The sequence below is a fragment of the Crinia signifera genome, chromosome 2 (assembly GCF_055691185.1).
Source record: "Crinia signifera chromosome 2, ASM5569118v1, whole genome shotgun sequence".
In the NCBI taxonomy this organism is placed as follows: Eukaryota; Metazoa; Chordata; class Amphibia; order Anura; family Myobatrachidae; genus Crinia; species Crinia signifera.
In genome coordinates, this window is record NC_139218.1 from 52,963,949 (window position 1) to 52,977,493 (window position 13,545).

General features: G+C 45.1%; 1 protein-coding gene across 5 annotated transcripts in view; it reads left to right on the top strand.

Moving 5' to 3' along the window:
* The window catches only part of POM121 (POM121 transmembrane nucleoporin), a 38,654-nt gene extending 27,521 nt beyond the window's left edge, over positions 1-11,133 (top strand). For all 5 annotated transcript variants that reach the window (XM_083172106.1, XM_083172105.1, XM_083172104.1 and 2 more), the window contains 3 exons: positions 420-1,718; positions 6,676-6,759; positions 8,924-11,133. In XM_083172106.1, the coding sequence (XP_083028232.1) occupies positions 420-1,718; positions 6,676-6,759; positions 8,924-9,018 (1,478 nt within the window). In that variant the 3' untranslated portion in view covers positions 9,019-11,133. The remainder of the gene's footprint in view (positions 1-419; positions 1,719-6,675; positions 6,760-8,923) is intronic.
* The last annotated feature ends 2,412 nt before the right edge of the window (positions 11,134-13,545 follow it).

A 13,545-nucleotide genomic window follows, 5' to 3' on the forward strand; every position in this document is an offset into this window, starting at 1 on the left:
TGGTCGGACCGGCTGGCTGTCTGACCACCCGTTCTGGGACCTCCCTCCAGGCGGGAGGGAAGCAGGGACGCATGCGATCCATCACCACTGATCGCATGTGTCCTGCCGCCGGGTATCGGGTGTCTGAACACTGCTGCGAGGCATAGCATCAGTGTATGGGCACCTTAAGACACTCTTTGGTGTCTTAGATTTGCGGCTATTTTGTACGGGAAGAGGGCGGGCAGCTGACATACAGTAATGTCCGCTGCCTGTGCCATCGTCAAAACACTGGGCGTTCCCATGGGTTGGATTTCTAATGCTTTTAACTTGAGAAAGTTTAAACTCTTGCCAAAGTTTTTATTTTACAACTTCCATAAACTGCAGCAATGTTTGTGCAATGTCAGCATGTACCAGTGTTTATAAAGTTCTGTCTTTTTCAGCACCTGCACAAAATGTGGTTCCCGGGTCCTTGCATCTCAATGTGGTCCCTACACTGACTGCACCTTCTGTCACTACCAATTCCCTGCAGCCACCTTCCCAACCTGCTTCTACAGCCACAGCGACACTTAACAGCACAATATTTCAGCAATCGAAAGATACCCAGCCTAAGTCGGAGTCTCCAAAGAATACTCTTGCTAATACGTTGCAAAGTGATCTACAGTCTACGTTTAAGCCAATTTTTTCCACCAGTGTTGGCTCTAACCCACCCACTGTTTCATCAAGTTTGTCTACAACATCAATTCCTGCATCAAATCTAAACCAATTTAAACCAATATTTGGTGATCAGAACAGTCAGCAAGGTCTGCTTGCAGGCACCTTTAAACCAATATTTGGAGACCAGAAGAGCCAGCAGGGGCAGCCTTCAAATACGTTTAAGCCAATATTTGTGGATTCTACAACCCAGCAACCGACTTCAACTGCGTCCCCTTTAACATTCCAGATGAATTCTACAGCCACGGCCTCTAACCAATCATTCTCTGGGTTCAGTACTTCAGTGTCCAGTACAACACAAAGTACCGACAGCAGCGGCACCACCTCCATCTTCAGTTTATCGAACCCATCAGCAGCAACATCCAATACTGTAATGTCTTCTGTAAAGCCATTCATTGGAAGCGGTACAATTACAGATACCCAAACCAAATCTACACTAGGGTTTGGGCAAAAGCCGCAAGAGACTTCTAATTGGCCTGCATTTGGCAATCCCCAAGCTACACCCACAGCAACTTCTCAGCCCCAACAACCAGCAATGTTCGGCTCTACAACGTCTGCTTTTACAGCTGCCATTGGCTCAACCCCGCCCTCTTTCCCTGCAAATATTGGTACTTTCAACAGCATCTCAGGGAGTGGCGCGCAAGCAGACAAACCTACGACAAATCCCCTTGGCAGCTTTGCTGCTCCTGGAGGTGCGTCTGCCTTTGCTACAGGTGCTCAACCTCTTTTTGGGACAAACGCCCAATCTGCATTTACAACAAATACTAACTTCAATTTTGGGACTACTTCTGCTGCCTCCAAAGGGGCACCATTTGGTATCCTGGGTACCACGCAAGCAAGCAGTACCCCCGAAAAGCCCTTCAATTTTACGGACACTGCTAGTACTACATTTAGAGCGAACACTGCACCTGCCCCGGCCATGAGTTTTGGTATTACATCTGTTGCTCAGAATGGAACTGGTACTCCAAATCCTTGTACATCATTGGTCTTTGGGACTCCTGCACCAACCGAGAACAAACCCCCTTATGGTACGTATGGTTGGTGGTTTAACTGGGTTTCTATTCTTACAGCAACTGTAGCAGTTTAATTTCTTCAAATCCCTAAGCTAGAATGCGGCTTTTGAAAGATACTCCTTTTTACATTCTCATATTGAGGCTTTCCAATCATTTTAAATATTTATTTAAACTCTTGGACCTTTTTAATCCCTTATTTTACACGATTTGACTGTAAAAACTCAAGATTGGTTACTACTACCTGCGCACCCCCTCCCCCTTTAATCTGTTGATGGCTTAGGCTGGGGTTCTGAATGGAAAATTTTATGTGTAACATTAGCAGATAGTCTTCCTAAATACTATGTAAATCGGTATTGGTTTTCTTTCATAGCTTCTCAGACATGTTTAGGAGCCAGCAGGTTAAAACGCTCCCTTTTTATTATTTTAATGGAACTGCACTATTTATTGGTTCTTCCTCCATTCATGGGGGAAACTGGTGTCCAAACTGCATCACCTAATGCTGCCCATACATATGTGAGAGATTGCATGCAATCATTTGATTTCAGCCACATCTGGCTGATAAATCGAATGATTGCATGCATGTTTAAGGGGACATTCGATGCGATGTGCAGGCACGCTGTCTAATGTCGCATCTATAGATATGTGCTGCGCATAATATTTGTTGAATTGCACGAGCAATCGCATGTGCTGGCGGGGAGCAGGTACCTGAGCGCTGGCGGCTGTGGAGCCTGTGAAGGAGCGCGGGGACCGGCGCGGTGGAGCTTTCAGGCGGCGTGACTCTGCAGCGGCAGCAGATGACTTTGAAACACTGGACGGCCCTCTGATTGGCTGAGGCCGCTGAGAGCTCTTGGCCAATCAGCGGCTGCCTGAAGGTGAGGCCGCTGAGAGAGCTCTGTCTCTCAACGGCCTCAGCTAATCAGTGCCGTCCAGTTTTTCAAAGTAATCTGCTGCTGAGTCCCGCCACCTGAAAGCTCCACCGCTCCGGTCCCCACTACACAGCCGCTACGCCACCCCTCTTCCAGCACCCGATGTCTATTGCAGGTGGCATGCGACATCAGGTGCTGCACTGAGCACCACTTGATCGCATAAGTGTATGGGCAGCATAAGGGTTATTGTTATGGTATAGCGCATTGAGGCTGCCTAGATCGATTATGTTATGATCTACCACCCTTAGGCAAACCCATCTAGTTAGTTGTCTATCACGTCTAGTAGGCTACACTTCCCCCGCGCATGCGGCTGCAAGGAGGAGAAATCATTCGACGGTTGCTCACCATCAAATTATTTCTTCTGCCTTCTCTAAGAAAAGTCAGCCTGGACTAACTTTTCTAGCGCCTGCTATCTCCCAAATTCAGTGGAGTCAGCCGCCCACTCCAAGCGGGTATAGACGCGCCTGCATCTGTGGGGCTATGGCCGCCATTTTTATGGGCGCGTCCATGAAACGATGTGCGTTCCCCTGCCTACCGCCCCTACTGGAGCGAATGGAGTTTGCACATGCGCATATTCATGCGTGCCCATACCCGGCAGGGATGATTTTAGCCCGCTCTGAACGGGTCTGAATCAGCCCCTTTGCGGTGTCTGCAAAGAACATCCAGACAAAGTATTGGATCGCCCCTCCCCGCTTAGCAACTGGAGTCAGGTATTGCCGGGGGGATGGGGCGCACACAGAAATAAATCCTGAGTCTACAGTTGACAACTTGTCCCATAATGAACTGACAGATTTGTATTAACCTATCATTGAGCACAAGGATCATTTTCAGACAGTCGGCCATTTTGTGCTAATTTCATGAGGACTGTACAGGAGTCAATACATTCACACCAAAAGGGTAAGATGCACTATTTTGACATTAAAAAATGTCTAGAAGCAAAATGTTGACATAATCGTCTTGTTCATGATCTTTCTATTTTTTTCTGGGAACTTTTTCATGGTAAAGTGTGCCGGGCAAGGCAATGGGCTCAAAGCTTGGCCAGTGAAGTGTAGGTATGCGCTACACTAATTGGGGTCCATGTGCTTTAGATGTCGACATTACACCCCAAAAAAACTGAAAACCCACGTTGACCTTTTGTCAATGTCGACTAAACAAAGAAAAGGTGGTACTCTGAATTTAGGCACTCCCCTTTCGTCAATGTTGGCTTAGTGCATGTTGCCCTTTTTGTGTCGACCTATTGACATTTGTTTGAGCTCATCACATTATATGTTTGGCCTGCTTTAGTTCTCCAATTGTTTGTTATAAGCATCCAGTTGTGTATTTAGACACTTCCTACGTTAGGCTGGGGCAGTGGAGGGTTTGGGTCAGGCTGGGACGGGATTCTCTAAACTAAAAATATGGTAAAAACCGTGTTATCAGAGTTTTTACTGCATTGTGGGATGCCCTAAAGTCCAAAAGCTGGCGATGCCCCATAGAAGTTTATGGGCTTCTACTGCGACCCCCCCTTTTCCCCTCACATGTGACCTCCTCCTCCCTGTACTGTAAATCCTCTTCCGGGTGCAGGGGGGAGGAGGAGGAGGAGAACCCACCCATAGCAAAAGCGCATAAGCCGGGTAAGGGGGGGGGGGGGGGGTACCCCGGGACCCGCTGCACATCGCTAGCTCACCACAATAATTATTGCATATGTTAGAGCATATGCGATAATTATGTCAGTGGTAGCTGGCGGAGGACGGGGGGCGCGGATATTAGAGAATCCCGCCCTGTGTCTGGCTGGGGCAGGTGGAAAAATCAGCACTTGAGTAGGTCGAATGCAAACTGACCTATTGCCGAAAATTATCTTTTTACCATCTGTCAGAAAAATCAGCACTGGTTGAATGCCCCATAGTGTGTGCACAATGAACAATATTGTTCAGTAATGTCGCCTGCCAATGCAGGTCGTTGGCAACCTAGCCAAAATTGACCTGCGTGTACAGCCAACAGGGTATTAAGGATGCGCCGATATTGAGCATACACAATGATTGATTTTTTGTGTATTTTGGCGGCGCCCCCGATGTCCGTCGTACGACGGACAGATCGCATCGCATGCCATGCACCCGATGGCATACGATGCGATGCGATTTTGACCCCCTAAACGACCAAAAATCGTATAAGCACCCTAAAGGGTGCTTTTGAGCACCCAAATGGGTGCTTACAATGTTAAATGCACCCCCACGCCACCCCCCCACTATAAACGTGAACCCGAAGCGTGGCGAGCGCAGCGGTACGCGTCCTACGACCTTTTTATACCCCCACTATCCACGTCGGCGTGGAGTTGAGAATAGTATAGTGTGGCGAGCGCGAAGTGTGGCGAGCGCACGCGGATACCTTCACAGGTAAACGCGTCCCTTCGCGGGCTTCACAGGTATCCGCGTCCCCTCGCGGGGCTCGCTGCGCTCGCCACACTATTCTGTTCGCAACTCCACGCCGACGTGGATAGTGGGGGTATGAAAAGGTCGTAGGACGCGTACCGCCGCCCCTCGCGGGCTCGCTGCGCTCGCCACGCTTCGGGTTCACGTTTATAGTGGGGGGTGGCGTGGGGGTGCATTTAACATTGTAAGCACCCAATTGGGTGCTTAACATTGTATAAGCACCCATTAGGGTGCTTATACAATGTTTAATCGCATCGCATCGCATCGTATGGCATTGTATGCCATGTACAATGGCATACAATTTCAAAATTGTATGCCATCGTGCACTATCGTACGATATCGCGTCGCATACCATCGTATACGTTATGGTATGCGATGCGATGGGCGCCGCCAAAATACACAAGTACCGATTTTTTTTTTTTTTTTTTTATAAAGATATCTTAGATATGCTAAAATCAGCAATATCTTTTTTTTTTTTTTTTTTTAAAGTAATTTAGTGTGTATGGGGGCTTATGTTGCAATGCTGAGGATTGTTGCAAATTATTTCAATTTAACAATTTCAACAGATACATGTAACTTTAAGATTGCTTGGTGTGTGAGGCAGAGAATATTACTTTCCTTTTTCACTTGCTGTCTGCTACATAGAGCTGGAATAAAACCACTTTTTTTTTTTTAAATAAATGTAAAAAAAACCCCCAGAAGTAGGAAGAACCTGTCTGCCTACTTCTGTGACATCACAAGTTGGCTGGTCTGATGAAAAGTTGGTTAGGTGTGTGGGGTGGTGTTTTAGTTGGAAAGACTTTTGGATGGTTGGGGGAAAGTTGGTCTGGTGTCCGGCCACCATAAGTCTTTTCTTCCCACCCCAGCAATAGAAACCTAGGCATAGGTAACAAAGATAAGAAACCTTATGGTACTTATGTTAGTTGGGCGCCCACTATAGTTAGTACGCTCATACCCCCACTATCCATGTCGGCTTAGAGTTGATTTTTTATATAGTGTGGCGAGCCACCGAGCCCGAAGCGTGGCAAGCGGAGACGGAAAACTAAGCAAATAGCTTAGTGGGCGCCCAACTAACATATAAGTACCTAGTGTTCCTTCTAGGAACCAAACGGGGCAGGGCGCTGGAGGGGCGGACCGGGCACGCCAACGTCACAATTGGGGGGCGTGCCCGGGCCGCCGCGTCACTGAAGGGAGTGTGCCCGGCCGTAACTAAGTCCCCGAACTGCCGGGAAAGCGCCGTGCACCGCAATCTATGGCGGCGCTGGGCTTCACCGGTGCACTCTGGCGGGCAGGCAGCAGGCTGTTTTAGTGGGGCGCTTCTAGAGGGGCAGGGCGCATTCTGCCCTTTAAAAATCGGGCAGGGCGCAGCGCCCCGCTAAAACAGCCTAGCGGGAACACTAAGTACCAACCTTATTGATAATAAAAGCTTAGAGATGGGGACTTTAATGTAAAAAAAAAAAAAATGTAAATCTGACCTCTTGAAGGATCTGCCACCTATGTGATTTTATTTCTCAACAATCATAAATTCACTGTATTTGAGAATAAACTTGTGTAGTAGGAACCATTGGTGAAATGTATGCAGTGCTAGAGCATGGTTCTGAGTCTTTTAATGATCTGTATTATGTTCCTGATATTCAGCATCACCTACTCCATTTGCCCTGGAATCCACTGGTTTAGGACCATCTACCCAGACTGCCTTTGCCACACCTGGATCCTCAGTTAGTAAGTATTACTACTTGTCAATGAAGAGTCCCAGCTCATGCAAACTACATAACTACCCCATTCTCCCCCACCCCCTCCCTATCAGATATGTGCTTTTGGTACTTGTTTCCTAGCAGGGCGCCCGTCGGGTCCCATCGTATACCTTAACTTAAGGTATGCGATGGGACCCGACTGACCCGATTTCGGGCTTTTTAAGAGCTTTCCCGACCATGTAAAAATCGGGTCCTTCGCATGCCATTATAATGGCATGTGATGCGACCGACCTGATTTAACATTGTATGTAATGTTAAATGTCCGTTAAAAATCGGGTAGATCGCATGCCATTGCATGCGATGGACCCGATTTTACATAGGAACCAATGTTAAATGGCCCCCCATACCCGGTTTTTGATTGTATAGCCACCCAGATGGGTAATTTGTATGTTGAATGCCAACCTGAAGCGTGGCGAGGGGCAGCGGTAGGCGTCCTCCGACCTTTTCATACCCCCACTATCCACGTCGGCATGGAGTTGATCTTATATAGTGTGGCGAGCCACCGAGCCCAAAGCGTGGCGAGCGGACGCGTAATACGTCCGCTTCGGGCTCGGAGGCTCGCTGCCTTCGCCACACTATATAAAATCAACTCCACGCCGACGTGGATAGTGGGGGTATGAAAAGGTCTAAGAAATGCGTACCGCCGCCCCTCACGGGCTCGCTGCGCTCGCCACGCTTCGGGTTCACGTTGATCGTGGCGTTAACAATGCAGGGGCATACAATATAAAATCGGGTCTTGGGAACCATTTAACATTGGTTCCAATGTAAAAAATCGGGTCGGTCGGGTCAATCGCATTGCATGCAATTTGGTTGCATGCGATGAGATTGACCCGATTGCATACAATTAAAATCGGTGGCGCCGTGCTAGGAAACAAGTACCGTGCTTTTTAATTGACATAGTGAATTTTTCCTGCCTTAACCCCTGATGTGCAGAGAAGTGATAGTGCTGTAGGCCAGAATGATGAGAACTGTATTTGATGCCACAAAGGGGAATTGCACATGAAGCTACTGACTGAGTCTGAACTTCATGTAAAACCTCTTGCTGCTACCTCTGTACCTACATCAGGCCTGGCCAACCGGAGGTGCCAGATGACTTGCCAACAGTCAGCATCCAGACACTCATTATACAGATGCAAAACTCCCAACTGTTTAACTGTCTGGCAGTAGCGATCCTGACCAACGGGTTATTCTCCCTTGTGGGGATCAAAGACCCCCCCCCCCCCATAGAGGGAGAATTCTCTGTCGGAATACCAACTGCTATGATTCCGATATCTGCATAATGACCGGCAGGATCCCGACTGTTGACAAGTCATACGGATTCCCCAACCTGTAGCTCTCCAACTGAAACTACAAGTCCCAGCAAACCTTACCACCATTTTCCAATTAAGGAGTTCTAAAACTAGAAAAAAGGGAGACCTATTAGGTAGGTGCTTAGGAGGTAGACACTGCCCTGAGCAGCTGCTTGGACAACAGGGGAGTCACCCCTGTATAAACAATGAACAGATAGTGCGCATATAAGCCGCACTGAAAATAACATTTAATGAATGGATTGACTTTATTATATACTCTTACCATATTAAAATGTTATATACTGTAATCACCTAAAATACATGGTAAACGTGCAACAATAAAATACATAGATGCACCTGAATGAGCTTTTACATTTTGATGTGTAATTCCCCTTGTGGCTGGACTCTGTGCAACCACTAGAGCAGGCCTGGCTAATCTGCGGCTCTCCAGCTGTTGTGCAACTACTCAACCCAGCATGCCTTGCCAGTTTTAGCATTCCTTAATAGCAAGACTGTAGCAAGGCATGCTGGGACCTGTAGTTTCACAACAGCCGATGAGACATAGGTTGGCTAGGCCTGCTCTAGTGCCACACTAATGGCGGGTGCAGCCAGCATTCACAATTCAGGCCAAGGCTATAGCTACTACTTCCAAGCCCAAGTATTGTGTGCCATTTTGTAGAAGCTTTATTGTACATATAGTGGTGCACACAGATAGATAGTAAATCACCTCTACTCAACAACACTCAACAACACTCAATGATTCGTGTTTCTTGTCTGGTAACTTTTTGTGTTTGACTGTATTAAAGATTTTTATATAATTTTATTTTTATTCCTCCTATCAAGGTCCGAATCCTAGCTTTTGTTTTGGTTCATCACCTAAACATTCAAGTACACGGCAACGATTAGCGACAAGACGGCATCGCCCAAGAAAGAAATAAGAAAAAAAAATATTGAGAAGCAACCTCCAACTTTTTTTTTTTATTATAACTTGGCTTGAGATGTATGTGGAGGGCCCTGTAACAAGCTTAAAAAGTGATACAATGGAGAGTGATAAACAACCAGCCAATCAGCTCCTACCTGTCATTTTCCAAATCCAGCCTGTAACATGGCAGGTAGGAGCTTATTGGCTGGTGGCTTATCACTTTTTGAACCTTGATAAATCTGTCCCGGAATGAGGCCAGACAGCTTGTGCCAATACATTACAGAAAAGTAACCTAAATGGGTGACCACCCTGGCTGAAAACATGGCGAGTATGGCCTGGACTTCGCTAACTTTCCCCAATGCTTTCCGGAGCAATCAGACAAGCAAAATGTCCCCATGAACACTGCCAAACAGCACAAACTGCTATCCAGTGCATGTTCCGTTGTCACCTTGCTCTGATGCACAAAGATACAGTGACTGGGAAGAAGACACCTCTGTTCCCTGGGCTCCTCTAAATACTCTGACTGGTCGTACTTTGGTTTTTGCAACACTTGTTTACTATTGGTCCGTTTATTTGCAGTGCCTTTGTATTTGCCTGCCTCCTTAATGTCTTTTAATGTTCTTCTCGGCAACTTGGATACTCCAACTCTTATTGAAGATCCATGAATGAGTTCAGTCATGGGGAGTGCCTAGAAGATGAAGATCCAAGACTACTGTAGTGTTAGATTTCTGAAATTCAAAATGAATGTTTGCGCCCCACCCCCAAATTCTCTACATACTGTCACAACGGACTGGAAAAATCTCTAAATTGACTCGCTGCCTGGTGCACTTTCCACCTTCGTGTTCATGCAAACAGGTTGTCTAACGAGGTAAAAAAAAATATTTTTCCAATTCAAACACAGGATGCAAAGTGTTAGGACTGGACTTGGAACGGTCTTATTGTTACCCCTCTTTGGTGCAGACTGTGAATGAATAAGCAGGCGAGGTCTTACATTAGGACTGATCTGTGTCAGGGTTTTTTCTGTGTTGTGAAACAATGTAATTGTAAGCTACCTCTAAGGGGAAGAGTGGGAGTGATGAATGAGATCGGTGTGTGTCTGGTATAGTATTGCTCCCCTTTTTATGATGCCTTTGGCTTTATGACAACACATCAAATAAATGCACTTGCTATGTTAGGGTTACTGTATGTTAGGGCTTGTCCAACTCAACAAATGTTAAGCCCTTTAAATTGCCATGCATCTGAAGGTCTTGCCAGTAAGATGGCTGGTAGGAATGAAAACCTTTCGTCCACTTGTTTGTGCCCATACATTACCAACACTTAAAGTGGCCATCTGGTTGTAAAGCTCTATAGGTGTTTGGCCAGCTTTAGTATTTGGGTCACAGCACTTCACTATGACATGGTTCCAGTGATTTAGTAGTGTTTCCCAGTTTATGCACTATGGGGAAATGCTAACGGTGCATGTTAGCTGTAATACTGTGAGGAGATCTGGTATCACTTACAACCTGTTTGTATTGGGAAAACATGCACTCTGAGAGGTTCCTAGGGTCTGGACACCATGCTTTAATTCAGGTAGGCAACCTGTGGGGCTACAGCAGCTGTTCTGCCACAGGTTTGCTACCGCTGGTAAATAAATAACGCTAAAAATTGCTAGGCCACCGTGTGTTCGAGTTTTCATATTCTTCAGGAGACGTCATGGCCCACAGATCAGTGGTTTGCTTATCCGCTCTCTATACCCACTGTAATCCCTGTGGCCCCTGATGTCCTTGAAGAAGATTTAACAGATGAGACCTAAATTGCGTTTTATTCTTTGGGAAATGTCAGGGGCCACAGGGATTACAGTGGGTAGAGGAGCGGATGAGCGAACCACTGTATTCCCTGTGGCCCCTGATTTCCTCAAAGAAAGATTTAACAGGTGAGAGATAAATCTTGCTTTGTCATTCAACCAATGTCTAGGCAAGGAAAGTAAAATGGCCAAAGCACTATTGGAAAGCGTCTGGGAGTGTCAGAATGTACATTTGCAAGCTTGTTTTTATTGGGGTGGGGGGGGGGGTTCCTTAGATTATTTTTTTTATTTTTTAAATTGTCTTAATATTTGAATTTTAAATAAAAGAATTGCTCATGTTGTGTTGCATTTGTTATACTAGTCATTTCATCCGAAATTTAAAGGGAATTTGAACAAATTCTACTAGCTGTGACATCTGAGCAGTGGTACCCACCTCGGGTTTGATTGTGCAATTAGTATTACTTGAACTTTAGCCTTCTTTTAATTTTAAGCTTGGCAACTCTTCCAACAGACCCAGGAGGTGGCTGTCTAGTGTAATTTTTGTCGATGGGGTTTCTTTTGTTGATTGGCCATAATACCAATATTTTCTTTGAGTAGCAACTGTTTTTTTTTATTTCAATTATTGTGGGGGTGGGGGGGGGGGGGGCACAATGCCAAAGTCTGTAGCCTAGCCTACCTCTGTTGGGGTGTCTCTGTAGGGCAGGCATGTCCAAAGTCCCATCATGCCTTGCCACAGTTATGCTCGTGAGGAATGCTAAACTATTGCAAGGCATGCTGGGATGTGTAGTTTCACAACAGCTGAGGGCCATGTCTGCTGTAGGGGATATGGTCATTGGGTCAACACCAAAAAAAAAGGACCCTGTTGATGTATAGTTCATGTCAGGAGAGTGGTCAGCAGAGATGACGCACAGAACCAATGGATGATAGGACTAAAAATCTGGACCCATCATCCATTTGGTTCTGTGCGCCATCTCTGCTGACCACTCTCCTACCTGTAGCACTTCCAAAGGAGTGGGTGTTGCTCCTCCTTTCGGCCAGCAGAGGGCTGCTTGTGAATCCATGGTACATAGTGCGCACTTATACCACCCAACCCCCACCACAAGAATCTATAGTTCATGTCGACTTGTTGGACCTTTCATAGGTGCCGACTCAATGTATGTTGACCTACATTGGATCAACCCAATGAACCATACCTGTGCAGCGAAAGGTCCTGAACATGCTCCCCATGCCCATGTTGTGCCTGGCATACATCTCTGAGGGGGGGCTCTGATCTTGGATTTGGCCACATTTATTTTCTTAAACCCTATGTCCTTTACCCACTCTGTTATGCAACTTTGCCATATCTTGCTTCCCTGACCCACTTTGTGTAGTGATCTAAACCCTTTTTGGTCCCTGGGACCCTCACTGGATTGGGATTAGGGGTTTTAGTGGCAGTGAACATAATCTAGACCCAATTAAATCAATTTATGTTGGTTTCATCCAAATCAGTCCAACAATATCTGAATGTATTCTGGTTAAACAGACAAATAGCAAACAAAAAATATGGAATAGATTGTGCTGCATATATTCTGTAGCATTTTACACCGGCAAATTACATACAGTATGTAATGGCTGAAAACATGGGGAGTATGGCATGGTCAGATTGTAGTTTTGTAAAAATATGAATGACAGGTTGTTAGTCGTAAAATACTAACGGTATTTCACATTGGTAAAGTACAAAAATACAAATACATGCCCGAATACATCATTTTATTAGTAAATTTCCCCTATAATGTAGAAGGTAAAGAGAAGAATGGATAGAATGTATCCCAGGAACACTTATAGAAAAGATTTTAGATCATTCAACAGGAATACTAGACCTACTCTGTCAGTCCAACCGATTTGAGACCGTGGGAGATTACTTCATAGAAATCTCAGACTATCTTTTGTACACAGAAGGCGAAGACTGATAGACGTACCAAATTAAGAAAGGGGAGATTTAGATGAATCAGAGGGGGGAAAACTGAAAAAAGAAAAGATAAAAGAAAAATACAGAGAGAAAAGGAAAAAACATTGATACAGTAGATAGATAAGAATGTTACTAAGATATTCAATCTTAGTAATCGTACCCTAGCTAGATACCTGTATGAAGAAGGGTAACTCAATAAAGGCAAACAATTTGTCCCCACTAATGAAAATGATACTATTTTGAGAAGAGTAATACTGTAAATATATTCTTCAAAATTAAAGAAGATTCTGGAGAAAAATTAGAAATAGGTCCCACAATATTTAAGAAAGTCAACATTCAATACAGTACATGTAAGAGGTAGTATTACCAAGTCAGTAATTGAAGATTTAAAACTACTGTAGAGGCTACCAGGTGGCATTTATAAAATCAGATATAACATGAGATAAGAGATTTTATTATTGAGGATATACAACTCTTAAATATTTTTTTATTTTTGAGGGAGACTACAATCTACAAAAAAATGGAACTGCGATGGGTACCAAGTTCGCGCCTGCCTATGCCAACCTATTCAGGTTAAGGTGGGAGCATGATGTGCTGTGGGAGGTGGGTGCAGACTTGGTATCCTGGCACATATTTATTGACAATATTATACTGTATTTCTTTGGAAGGGATTAGAAATGGATCTTTTATATATATTTTTTTTTTTTTTAGCATGTTGAAAACAGGGATTATGGAAAGAAGATTTATAAAGAAGGGTTACAGGCCAGATATCATTAAGTCCAAAAAGGAATAAGTTAACTAAATGGATAGAA